We start from the raw sequence: 13,557 nt of genomic DNA, 5'->3' as shown, positions 1-13,557 counted from the left end.
CCTTTGATGCTCACTACATTGTCTTATCAGATGAACCTGGAAGGGGTGGGGGGAGGATTTTGAGCTCAGCATCGAAAGGGGGGCTGAAATAAAACAAATAGTTAAAGTGATCGAATAGCTAAGAGATGGATTATCGCACCAAGGGCGAGATTGCACTCTGGGCGAGTGGCTGTGGGGTTTGACTCCCAAGTCAATGGCCGTTAGTTTAATTGCGGTTTAATGTGGTATTCCATGCATTCGACTGCGGTGGTTTGAGCCACTGGAGAATATGTTCAGCCATTTAATCAATTGCACACTAGTGGCAAAAATATCAGTCAATGAACTTGCTGATCCAGATTCTGCCGTAAAGCGTAGTGGCTGTGGATTTTGTCGGCCACTTTATGCAGGCACAGCAGCATCCGCCAAACAGCCATGAAGTTAACGACTTCAAAATGTAAAGCAATGCAGCTTTTTCTCAATCTTTCCCTCCTTCCCCCAGCACCCCCCAAAAAAATCTCTATTCAACAAAAAATGGCACTCGCCGCATGTGAATATCCCATCACCTCTGATTTCCTTGTTCACTTCCCTCCTCAAATGGTGCCTTCAATCCTCTGAGGCCATAGCTTTAAAGACAGCGATAGGCAATGGGAACTCCTCGTAAACCTTAGAGAATTAGTTCCCTTCATTAACAAGCTCTGACTTGTAATTGAGAAGAAAGAGGTGGAGGGAGGTGGTCTACGAGCATTCCTCAGTCACTATAATCAGTGGTTATGGCAATGAAGAGATATTGAATTACAGCTGGGTTCCTTTACTCCCCGAAATGCTTTTTGCATTTTGCGGAACTTGAAATAACCGCCTTTCTCTCCAACCGCGTTGTCGCCCATAAGATGCACAGTCACTACACTTTAAAGTATATTCTGTGAAGCGCTTTTGAGGCGTCTTGAAGTCGTGATAAGGCACTTCATGAAATACAAGGATTATTATTGTTATTATTATTATTATTGTTATTTTTATTATCCTAGCAAAGGTTCCAGTGTAAACCACTAGGAAATTGGATCAACCTCTACAGCTTTGCTGGATGCATAAAGAGGAAGGATTGAATATTTATTTTTGCACAAATAAAATGTGGAACGAACCCGTTATCGGAAACAGTCACTTAAAAGGGAATTAAAAGTAGATAGTTGAAGAAAAGAGACATGGCAGAGTTTTGGGAGGAGAGCGAGGGAATAGGACGAGAGGGTTTTGTAAAGGGGAGCGGAGAGGACAAGACAGGCACATTGATTTGTCTTTGTTTGATTCAAAAGGCAAGTGGGAGATGTATTATCTACACTGGTCACAAGGTGCTGTCTCCTTTGCCTCCTTCAAGGCCCGTCTCAAGACTTTCCTCTTCGACCGCGCCTTCGGTCACCCTCCCACCCCCACCCCCCCACCCCCCACCATAACTCCAGCCTGCAACTCGGGTGCAAACCCTTCACTGTCCAGCGCCTTTGGGAAAGTTCTCCTGATGTGACACTGCAGTGTGTAAATGCAATTTGTTGTTGTGGTCTGACGTTGACACCGGCTCTCTGTATCTTAATAATAATAATCCTTGCATTTGATATAGCGCTTTTCACGTCGGGAGGACGTCCCAAAGCGCTTCACAGAACACACTGTAAAGTGAATTGACTGTATATTTGTGGGCGAACGCGGCAGCCAATTGCGCACAGCAATGTCCCACAAACAGTCGTGGATTGAAAATGATCAATTTATTATTGTTTCTGGTTTTTGGAGGGATTATTATTAGGCTCTGTGTGGAGTAAGGAAACTTGCCCAAGGTTTCGCCCTCTGCCTGGAATTGAAATAACTTGCAAAGCGAGTGCTCTAACCACTGAGCTACAGGACTCCTTACGAGAATAGCTCCAGAATTAACTGCTACCTCCCCACAACTTCCCTCACACACGCGCAAACACGCACACGCGCACACACGCACACAGCTGGCAAGTATGAGGAGTTGTTCGGGGGATGTTGAACCTTCACTCAACTCGTGACCTTGAACCTGCGTTGACTTTGTTCCGCTAAATCTCTCACGGTTTAACACAAAACGGAACAATAGTCCCTGACCTCATTTGCAGGAAGTCGGTATCTAGTTCCCAAAGGCTTGACTGACTTCCTTCTCGAGCCACGCACAGATACATACATACCCTCAACGCTTCATCTTGGAGCGTGAAGACGACATACAGTTTTACGTAGGAATCAGAGCCATTTTTTTTTTTTGAACCATTCGTAGTTTTTTGCTCTTGAGAAAGGCGATGGCGGCCGTCGCACACGGATGCATTCTGTCCAGACAAAGTTTACAAACAGTTGACAAGAGTTGAAGTAAATTTAAATGCTCGGTGGTGCAGCGGGTGTTCAAATGTGGTGCTGCACTGCCCTCGCGTGGTCAAGATGGAATATTCCGGTACCTTCGTCAAGTTAAACCGACACGCCGATCAAACTGGTTGCAACTTCGCCAAGGGATGGGTTTGCTTCTTTAAATTCGTTTGAATGCTTGGCTCCGTTGGATGATGGCAAACGTGGATCCACAGGATGTAAACGCCGTGTTTATTCCAAACAGTTGTCTGTCATTTTACACGCTTCGAATCCAGCAATGATACACTGCCAAATGTTCCGAACTCCACTTTGTTACTGGCATTGCAACCCGGCATCCTGTTTGCCTTGTTTATTGTTGCTTCACGCTGTTCGGCCATAGTGAGCCACACGTCAGCCAATTCCTCCATCCCCTAGGGTCACATTCAGTTTCTCGAAGCTATATCTTTATAGCTTAAAGAGGAGCCTTAACCCCTTTTTAAACCCTTGCTTTACGTGTCAAAAGCAAATTGTGTTCCAAGTCTTCACTTAGGATCTTAAACTAGTCTCAACTATTTCTGAAAAGATTGCATCTTCTCACTGACTCCACACCTACTGTGTTGTACTACACTGTACATCCAGTGCTGTTAAGAGGAAACTTATAATAATAATATAATAGTAATCCTCGCATTTGTTATAGCGCTTTTCACGTCTTCGAGACATCTCAAAGCACTTCACAGAATATACCGTAAAGTGAATTGACTGTAAATTTGTGGGCGAAACACGGCAGCCAATTGTGCACAGCAGCGTCCCACAAACAGTCATGGATTGAAGTGACCAATTTTATTGTTTTTTTTCTTGAGGGATTATTATCAGGCGTGTGTGTGGAGTAAGGAAATTTGCCCAAGGTTTCGCCCTGCTGGGAATCGAACCCATAACACGATGCACACATGAGGCAGGGAGCAGGCAATAGAGGGGTGGACACTCACGGGGAGGATAAATACCGTCACAGACTAGCTGGCTTCTGCGCTGTATCATTCTATGTCATTCTATATTGTAAACGTTCTAACTCATTCTCGCACCTATCCCTTGAAAGTGTTTTCTATGAAACCGACCTAGAAAAATACAAACACGGAGTTGAAACTGAGATTACTTTCCACATTTTTGTGTGAGTTCAGTGTCTAATAAAATCTAACACTTGGAAGATCCTGAATACTTAAGTATACCTTGTCTTGTTTTAGTAATTATAAGGGCTCGATCACTGGATTTATACAACACTTTCTTTATTCTGCTCAAAGTAATTCAGAGCAGGAAACAGACCTGATGTTAACTATAAAACTCAGGTTGTCACACATCTTCACGTACAGTCACTCATGTTAACCTTGCGAGCCAAAGCTCTAACGAGTAGAGTGACCTAACTGGACAAGCAGTGAGAAGCTTGCCAGGTAATGTGTACAATATCAAGCTGCTTGGTTCTAGTTGGTTAAACTCCAGCAGTTATCCCTAACACACACTCTCTGGTCTCCAAAGCCTTGGCTCCAGCCTTCCAGCACTTAATACTTTCTGGGGTTATGTGAGCAGGGTGCGTCCCTCCAGAGAGAGAGAGAGAGAGAAAGTGCGCACTCCATCCCAGCCAAATGGAAATTTCCATGCATATGTGGAACTCTTAATAGTTTGGTTTGGAGACTCTTAAGCGTGGCAATGAGTTTCCACGTAGGTCAGACAAAATATCTTCATACACAGACCTTGAAAACAAAGGCTAGAGCCACAATTGCTGGATATAAACAGCACTTTCTTTATTCTGCTCAAAGTAATTCAGAGCAGGAAACAGTCCTGACGTTAAGTGTTTGTTAGTGTTACTCTGAGTGCTCTGGCACAAAAGTGAATTTGAGCAGTAGATGGGAGTCTGATTATTTTTATTGCAAGTGCCGTACAGTGTATTTATCAGGATGTCGGTGTTTGTTATAAGGTTTGGAGGAGAAGAGACCAAGAGATATGAGGAGAATCTGGAATCCAATTCAATTCCATTCACTGTGAAGATCCATAAACAAACAAACAAAATTATGGAGTGAGTGACTACTTTTACTTGGGTGCTTTGTTGGGCAAGAGACGCTGGGGAAAATTCCAAAGGAATGAGACGTTAAACCGAGCTCCCGTCTGTCTGTTAAGGTGGAACTGGCTCCCTCTCATGGCTCAGCAATGAATGGGGCTAAGTTGGGTTTGCAGGCTGCTCTGTGCCAACTCCGGGTGGTATGATGTTACACAGTGCTCCCCCTTGCATTAAAACACCATTGCTTTTGTGTTTGCCTTGTGTTGTGCGTTGTTGGGTTAGGTTGGGTGAGGGTGTGAGCGAGCGAGTGATTCCTTCCACTTGGTAATATTTTTTTTCGGTGGTAAGTGACGTATCAGCCACACTCAATAACATGGTGACAAGCCAGGGTTATTCTGACCCCTTTGGTTGGCTTGTTTATTTCCTTCACCACAAAGGGTGTGGATGTTACATGGTTGGGATAATGAACGGTTCCTTATAATAGTAATAATAATTATTATTATTTTCATTTTATACAGTGCTTTATCACATCGTCAAACATCTCACGGAGCTTCACAAGATTTTTTTGGTAAAGTATGATTCCCCTTCGTGACCTGCCTGTTTACTAAACAGACCGTGGAGCGTGAGGAACCTGTGCACTAATGGACTAGAGTCTCGTGGACTGCAGCCTGTGTGGATTATTCAGATTCCATGAGGACCTGCCCACATAGAGCTGTGCATGTGCTATATTTGGGACATGACATGTGCAAGCGACTGCCAGAATGGCGGAAGGTGAACCCGATGGACCTTGGTCTTCTTTCGTCCAGGAATACTTATGTTCTGATGCTAAGAGCAAGTAGTGTGGAGGGTGAAAAGGCCGTTGAGCCCATCAAGGCCTGTTCTCTCCACAGCCCATGTGTAACTCACTCTATCGTAGCCCTGATTGAGAACGTCACAGAGTGATTGAACGTGAGTGTCCATTTGAAGAGAACACTGTTGACGGAGGAAAACTGTCGAGCTTTGTCGCCTCGTGCAGGGAGAGACTGTAAAACATTTATAGAGGGCCTTTCAGGTCTGGAGGACATCTCAAAGCACTTCACAGTCAATGTGTCTAATCTGTGACTGAGTTCATGCTCCTTACTGTGTGCTTGGGCCTTGGGCCTGACTGAGAGTGGGAGAATCAAATGCTAAACGCTGACGTACTTTGAATATTTCTAATTTGGTTTCTCCATCAGAGAGGATAATAATAATAATAATAATAATAATAATAATAATAATAATAATCCTTGCATTTGATATAGCGCTTTTCACGTCGGGAGGACGTCCCAAAGCGCTTCACAGAACATACTGCAAAGTGAATTGACTGTATATTTGTGGGCGAACGCGGCAGCCAATTGCGCACAGCAATGTCCCACAAACAGTCGTAGATTGAAAATGACCAATTAATTATTGTTTTTGGTTTTTGAAGGGATTATTATTAGGCGTGTGGAGTAAGGAAACTTGCCCAAGGTTTACTCCAATTGTACGTGGTGGGTCAAAGACCCAATTATAATGGGTGATTGGTCTATTATGAACGTAGCCAGGGAACTAAGAGTGTGAGTAATGCCTTATAAATGGCCGTCCCTTTCTGAAAGGTTGGTCTTGCTGGGGAACAATCGGAACCCAAAACATAAACACTTGCTTTGGTATTTTTTTGACACACTCAAGGTCACTTTGCCTCTGGAACAGAGAAAGAGAGAGAGAGAGAGCTTTCATTGTGCTGAACTTCAGTGTCGGGTGATGAACGAGGCATTTCCGTAATGAAGTGGTCAAATGTCAACCGTTTAGGTGGGCCGTGTGCGATCAAGAGTAACAGAACAAACGTGGGCAAGTTTCCGTGCTGGGTGCGGGCGAGGCTGTGAGTTTCTCTGAGGCTTTGTTTCAGAACGAGTGGATCAAACATCAAAGCTGTCGTTTCGATCATTGCTCCAGGCAACTGCACCGCAGAAAGCTCGCACAGTGAGTCGCTCGTCTATATCTATATCCGTCCTTCCTCATAGTTCACGTGTTTTACTTTCACTAACGTGCTCGCGCGTGTCTGTTGTCGCGTCAGGAACAGATGTTCGACATCTTCCCGGTGGCATATATTCTTTTTCCGCTTGCCTTTCCCTCTGTTGTGGAATAATACTGTTTCACGGCTGTTTGTGGGGGTGTTGCCGTGTGCAGAACTGTGCTCTGCCGGGTTTGCCTGCGAATACAGTCACTCCGTTTCACAGTAAATCCTGTGAAGCGCTTTGAGACGTCCTTCCGACGTGATAAGGCGCTAAACCAAATGCAATAATAATAATTTTTGGGGGTGTCGCTGGGGGGGATATGCAGAGTGTGTAAAAGCACAGAGATCACAGAGAGATTACAATCACTACTGTTTCTGGGCTGGTATTCATTAGAGGAAACCAGTGTGTCACATCTCTAACAGAGTGGTTCACTGAATTCTATTGATGAAGCCACAATGTCCACTATTCTGCTGTGATTCCAGCGCTCTGAGACACTGCCCTGAGTGAGGGGCGCGGTATAAGTCCAAATTGTGTTGTTGTTGGTGTTGTTGATGTGACAAATAGTTACTGTACATCTGAGCGGCAGGTTTCTGAGAGCGGACAAAGTCCGCTATGTTTATAAATCCATTTGCGGCCTGTGATCAAAGTTAAGCCCCCTCACCGCCCTCCCTCCCTCCCTCCCGAAATCTCCCCATTAATTTCGCCGAGTGATTTTTGCTTCTCGGTCTGAAGCAGTGTGTGGGGAAGGTCGTTGTGAAGGGTGCTCATCAAGAGCTGGACTGAAACCCACTCGGATTAATTTGATGTGTGCGCTCGCCAGTCGACTGAGAGAACGCTTTCATCCCATCAGTCTGGACTGGCTTTGAATCCGAGCCTCAAAGGTGAAAGGAGAGCATTGACGCATCGTACTCGGGCGAAATTCCATCTTGGAATAGATTTTATTCTCTTCTCTTAGCATTTCAGTCAGAGCAATCCGAATTTGGTAAATTCTTAAATAGTCTTCATTGTTGAAGTGTGTGGCTTTTTTGTAGCTCCTTAAAAGTACTTACAGAAAAGAGGTTTCAGTGTTAAGACTGAATTCAACAATTTGTGTATTTTGTGCACAACAAGTTCCCAAAACAGCCACAAACATTGATTCGATCTGTCGTGCCACGTGGAAAAGTCAATGTGTTTCAGTGCAGTGGAACTCCCTTGAAAACATTAAAGATCCCATGGCACTATTCGAAAAAAGAAGCGAGTTTTTCTCCCTCGGTGTTCTCGCTGACAATCCTCCAGATAAAAATTGGTCGCCCACTTCATGGGTGTCTGTGGGGCATTGCTGTGCTCGAATTGGCTGCTGCGTTCACCTACAAAGTACAGAGTCACTACACCCTACCAGGAAAAATCCACTTTGAGACGTCTGGATGCGAGGATTATTAAGTTACGATAGAAGTGTATCGAACTCAATGTCATGGCATGCCGCTTCACATCAGTTTCAAAGCTCTACACATGGTAGCCTGTACGTGAGGGTTTAGAGTTATTAGTACTTGGGGAAGGGGCAAGAGAGGGGAAGGTTTAGCTGCTGTAATTCATTGATTTTCTAAATCAGATAGAGCTGCCACCCAACGTGGCTTCCTCGTTAGTTGAGCTCACCCTCCACTTCGCCTGCAGCACAATTTGACATTGGGCCATAACTAGGAATAACCTTTGCTGTAAGCCTTTACGACTTTGCTCCACTAATAATGAAACCTGCAAAGTAAAACTATGCAAATTCCTATAAGTTTTGCATCCGATCTGACCCTGACTGCTTACTCGATCTCCCATTTGATCGTGCTTTATTTCCACCTTTATCTTATTTGAAACCAGGGGTGCGGGAGGGAAAATGCGTTGTTTCCTGACGAATTCGATGGGATAATTACAAAAACGGGTAGGAAACATCGTATTTTAAATGTAAAATACCCGAACTTATCTCAATATACAACTGATTGTGGGTCACTGATGTGCGCAATTTGGCTGCTGCGTTTTGCCCACTTTGCAGTTCAATCTACTTTACAACATATTGTGTGAAGCACTTTGAGACGTCTCAAAGACGTGATAAGACGCTACATCAAATACGAAGATTATTATTATTATTATTTGATCTTGTGAAGGTAAGCAGAATTAGGCTTGGTTAGTGTTTGGATGGGAGACTGCCTGGGAATAGCAGGTGCTGTATTCTTTGCTTGGTTGAGAATTTATTTGGTCCTAACCTTATGGGTAACATTAATGCCTGATGATGATTTCCAGGGTTTGATCATCATGAGGGGTATTGTGCACCCGATTGCAGTGTGGGGAAGGAAAGCCCCATCTCATTCCATCTGTGCTCTCATGTTAACTGATGACCAGCAAACCGTTGTGACTGGAAGTCAGGAAGGACAAATTTGTCTCTGGAATCTGTCCCCCGATTTCAAGGTTAGTATCACACACTTCTGTTCTCTGAGGATAAGGCAGTAACTAGTCCACAAAATATACAGTCAATTCAATTTACAATACATTCTGTGAAGCGCTTTGAGACGTCTCGAAGACGTGATAAGGCGCTGTATCAAATGCAAGGATTATTATTATTATTTTTATTATTATTATTATTGGCAGCCCGGCTCACTTTGCCTCTGAGTCAAGAGGCTGTAGGTTCAAGCCCCATGTCAGGACTTTGAACTCACACAGTCTATAGGCTGTTATTCCTTGAGGGAATTTTATTCTCCCTCCAAATTGTCCTGTGCCTTCTCTCCCACAGCTGCGTTCCACTCGACAGGAATGGCCTAAGGTTGATCTTCTCTTGGTCTGATCAATCATGTTGTACAAATATTGTGGCTGATCAGCAATCAATGTGGGAAGTTGATACACGATGCTTATAGTCCAGGAGGTTCTGTGCATTTGTATGCTAAACAAGAACTCACTGGAGAGAAAGAGAGAGAGAGAAATCTTGCTTATTTTCAGGTCTCTTCCATTTACCATGCAATTTCATCATGAAACGAGCAATTTAGTGGCTTGAAATACAAACTGGTTTCAGTTATTTTGGCTTAAAATCTACCACAGATTTTCACAGAACTGTGGGGAAATTCCTAAGTTCATTCTTTTAATTTGGAAGTCGGGTTCTTTCTAGCAAACTGAGAGAAACAAAAAAAAGGCGCTTTCCATAATTCTCTGCGCATCTAAAATCGAAAGAGTGCAGTCTTAAGTAACGAAAACCAGGTAGTATCGATGCCTTCGTGGGAGCAGTGAGTAAGGAGAATTCTCACCTGGATCTTAAATTTACTGTATTTATGTAAAAATTCAGAATGTCTAGAATTTATTTTCAATCTTTGAAATCATTATTCTGTCATTTCTTTTTAAAAAAAACTGTGTGTCTCACCAGATCATCTTAGATTCCAACAGTAGGTAAATTATTCAGTTATAGCAAATGTTTTTTTGGTGTGTGTTTTTTTTTAAACGCAAGGTGTATAAATGTTCACTGTGTTTGTATTGCAGACTCAGCCGAGAATCCTTCTGTTTGGTCACGTTTCATCCGTTACCTGCTTTGCGAAAGCAAGTGAGAAACAGCCCTACGTGGTCAGTGCAGCAGAAAACGGGTCAGTCCTGATTTTGTGCATTTCAATGCGAGATCAATAGTTGGGAATCCACAGCACCGGTTCATTCAAGGAGATTTTACTCTCAGATGTGACGTGACTGCAGACGAGGAGGAACATTTTGAGGCAGAGGGTGGTGAGAATATGGAACTCGTTGCTGGGAGCTGCGGTTGAAGAAAAAAGCATTCAATTAATTTAAGAAGAAACTTGATGTACAGGAGAGAGGATACAACAACAAGATTCCATTTATAGAGCGCCTTTCACGTCGGGAGGATGTCCCAAGGCGCTGATGGAATAGAAGGGGATAGGAGTGGGGGTTAGGTGGAGTCAGGTTCAATTAGAGCATAAACGCAGATTAGTTTAGGCTGATTGCTTTTTTTCCCCTGTGCTGTGAAATTCCTTGTAATTCTGTGTAGTGCACTGTGTAGCCCTGTGTAAATGCACACTTGGTAGAACATGGCCACAGGATGGCGACGTTTAAGAGAGAGAAAACAAGCAACAAAGTGGATAGATCAGTGTGTAATCCTTCGGGCAGTGGGAATCGTTTGCTACACAGTCAAAACCATTGGCAAAACCAAATGGTCAGTTCACCTGCAACCTTCTGCAAGAGCCATCTATTGCAGGTCTAGTGCATTGACTTTGTAATGAGGCTTCAGGCTAAAAGCAGTGAAGTGCAATTACTCTAACAGAAAATAAACACCAATCCTGTCCTTTTATGTAATGACCAGAGAGGGATCCCCCCCCCCCCCACCCACCCCCAACCCACCCCTGCACACACACACAAAAAAAAGAGACTTTTTTTGTAAACTTAATGCTCGCCAAACAAAAACAAAAAAATCCTGGACGGCATAGAATTTATTTCAGTCAATTGACTGGAAGTGATGATGAAAAAAAATGACCCTGTGCTCTGTCTTGCAGAGAGATGTGCCTGTGGAATGTCACGAACGGTCAGTGCTTAGAGAACACCGTGCTGCCCTTTACTCACACTGCAATCTGTGTAAGTACCAGGGCTTTTCACGTCATAGTTTAGTGCTTTGATGCTTTCAGCCGTGCGTTTCAAATTTCAAGGCATAAAAATCACGAAGAGTCGGGGTCTGCAAATGCGAACCGTTTGGAGACCTTTGCCAAGGGAGGATCCGAGGGTTAAAGACGCCAGAAGGTTTAAAGGCATCTACAAAGCGCAATGTGAATCTTTCGCCTCGGATACTAAAAAGCGGTTTCTTTTTTAAATGCTGGAGAATAATTTTATTTCGCTTCAGGAGCTTGTGTCTAAAATAAACGTTTGCAGAAAAAAAAACAATTTGTTCAGAAATTGATGCGAATGTACAGTTATTCCCGGTTGTGACTCTGCTTCCAACGTACCAGGGGATGTGGAGTGGGAACCTGGATTTAGACTTTCCTTTGTTGTTGCATTGTTTGGGTCTCCTTACGCCGGCAAAATACACGGTCAATCCACTTTGCAATCTATTCTGTGAAGTGCTCTGAGACGTCTCGACGCCATGATGAGGCACCATATCAAATGCAAGGATTATTATCATTATTATTTTTATTATTACTATTATTATTGACACCTGATTCCGAAAGTCTGAGCATGTGCAGAGCTGAGTGTGTGTGGGGGNAGGAGAGGTGTTAGCTGACGTGTCGTTCACCATGTCCGGTGGGAATCAGCAGTGAGCAAAGTGTGGAGATTGTTGGGCTACATCGGGTTCAGAAGTCACACTCAAGAACCAGTTGTAATCTGGGTTTTTGGGCCTTTGATGAAGAAGATGTAGAAAGCCTTGGGTCTAAAGTAGGAATTGTTGAGCATTTGCACGGCTGACGGCTATCGCATAAAGGGAACGACAGCAGTTTGTAAACTTAACGGAAACTTTCATTGAGTTGCAAAACAAAAAGAGCCGGTTTTCGCATCAGCCGTGTTCGCATGGTTTATTAATGCTTCGCCTTCACTATCCTCCCCCTGCACAGTATTATTACCGCTCCTTTCGCATGTCGGGTGATGGCTGGCTGCTTTGCTGTGGACAATATCAGGATGTCTTGGTCGTCGATGCACGTACCCTGGAGGTTCTTCACGCTCTCATCTCATCTGTGACACCAGACTGGATAAGCTCGATGTGCATCGTGTGTTCCCAGAGGATTCAAGGTAGCACGGTGCCCCAGCTCCTCAGTGCTCGCTCACCTCACAGTCCGAGTCTTGCGTTCACTTGTGTTTTAAAATAAGAATTTGCCGAGCGCTCCATTTAAAAAAAAAAACAACTCCCAACGTTATATGGAAAGTAATTGGTAACTGTACGGATTAATTAATGATGACCTTTCTTCAGTGCGTTTCCACATGAAAAGGCACAGGGACCTTTACGAGCAGTTTAAATGGAGTGCTGCTTTATTGACCTGTCACCTTTCAGGCGCCGATAGTTTGCGCAGTGCACTAAACACATTTTCTCTGTTTCACCCCCACCCACAACACCCCCCCAACCCCCCCCCCCCCCTCCCCCCCCCTCTCTGGCGAATGGATCTCACAGAGGACTCACTTGTTGGCATCTCCGTGACGGGAGACCTGAAGGTGTGGGATCTGTCCTCGTCTGTTAATGGCGTGCAGGTAACCGAGCCAGAGTGGATGTCACTCACAAACATCCTCGTCGCTTTGTGACAGAATTAAATGCCACTTCTGCAAATTTAGCTTTCTGTCAAAATAGAGTACATCCATCAATTGTTTCAACTTTTGCACTGCTGTGGAGTCCCGGAGCATATTGTTTAGAGCACTCGCCTCGCAAGCGAGCGGACCCGGGTTCGATTCCCGGGCAGGGCGAAACCTTAGGCAAGTTTCCTTACTCCATACGTCTCGGTGTACCAGCAGTAACTGGGAACCCGGTTGTTAAGCGATTGGTGGATTAGTTTCCAAGAGTAATAATCCCTCCCCCCCAAAATACTAATAATTTGGTCATTTAACCCACAACTGTTTGTGGGACACTATTGTGTGCAATTGGCTGCCGCGTTTCGCCCACAAAATGCACAGTCAATTCACTTTACAGTATAGTGTGTGAAGCGCTTTGAGACGATGTGATAAGGCGCTATATCAAATGCAAGGATTATTATTGGTGAGATTGTTATTATTATTATTATACTTTCAGGAGAGACAGAACATATTTGAAGCAGAGTCCAAGTCACTGCAATGCTTCAATTGCCGAACCATCTGTTTTTGTACCTTCACCGAGAGGCTCCTGTTGGTAGTTTGTTCCGATTACTGGAAGGTATGGTTTATGTGGCTCCATGTCACTCCATTATAATAATAATAATCTCGACATTTGATACAGAGCCTATTCACATAGGGAGGATGTCTCAAAACGCCTCGCAGGATTTTACTGCAAAGTGCAGTGACTGTGTATGTCGTGGATGAACAAATTGTCTGACCACAAATAAAAATAATTACCATAATCAGTTGGGAGTATTTGGTAATTTCGAACTGAAAGGTAAGTCATTTCACATCTGAAAAATGTTTCCGGGGAAGTCACTGGGGAACGCAGGGTTCGTTCCTACAAAACACAAAGTCACAGCACTTTACAGTACATTCCGTGAAGCGCTTTGAGGCGTCTCAACGGCGCGACGAGGCGCT

At 44.1% G+C, this 13,557-nt stretch overlaps 1 protein-coding gene across 1 annotated transcript in view; it reads left to right on the top strand.

Moving 5' to 3' along the window:
- The first annotated feature begins 8,210 nt into the window (after positions 1-8,210).
- LOC103189352 (WD repeat-containing protein 72) overlaps positions 8,211-13,557 on the top strand; it is a 166,106-nt gene continuing 160,759 nt past the window's right edge. The window contains exons 1-7 of the mRNA XM_042344020.1: positions 8,211-8,272; positions 8,632-8,796; positions 9,853-9,953; positions 10,869-10,947; positions 11,916-12,090; positions 12,467-12,543; positions 13,076-13,195. Coding sequence (XP_042199954.1) covers positions 8,644-8,796; positions 9,853-9,953; positions 10,869-10,947; positions 11,916-12,090; positions 12,467-12,543; positions 13,076-13,195 — 705 coding nt within the window. The 5' untranslated portion in view covers positions 8,211-8,272; positions 8,632-8,643. The remainder of the gene's footprint in view (positions 8,273-8,631; positions 8,797-9,852; positions 9,954-10,868; positions 10,948-11,915; positions 12,091-12,466; positions 12,544-13,075; positions 13,196-13,557) is intronic.

The sequence above is a fragment of the Callorhinchus milii genome, unplaced genomic scaffold (assembly GCF_018977255.1).
Source record: "Callorhinchus milii isolate IMCB2004 unplaced genomic scaffold, IMCB_Cmil_1.0 Scaffold26, whole genome shotgun sequence".
NCBI lineage: Eukaryota > Metazoa > Chordata > Chondrichthyes > Chimaeriformes > Callorhinchidae > Callorhinchus > Callorhinchus milii.
The sequence above is the reverse complement of the archived record's forward strand: the minus strand, read 5'-3'. Positions and strand labels throughout refer to the sequence as shown.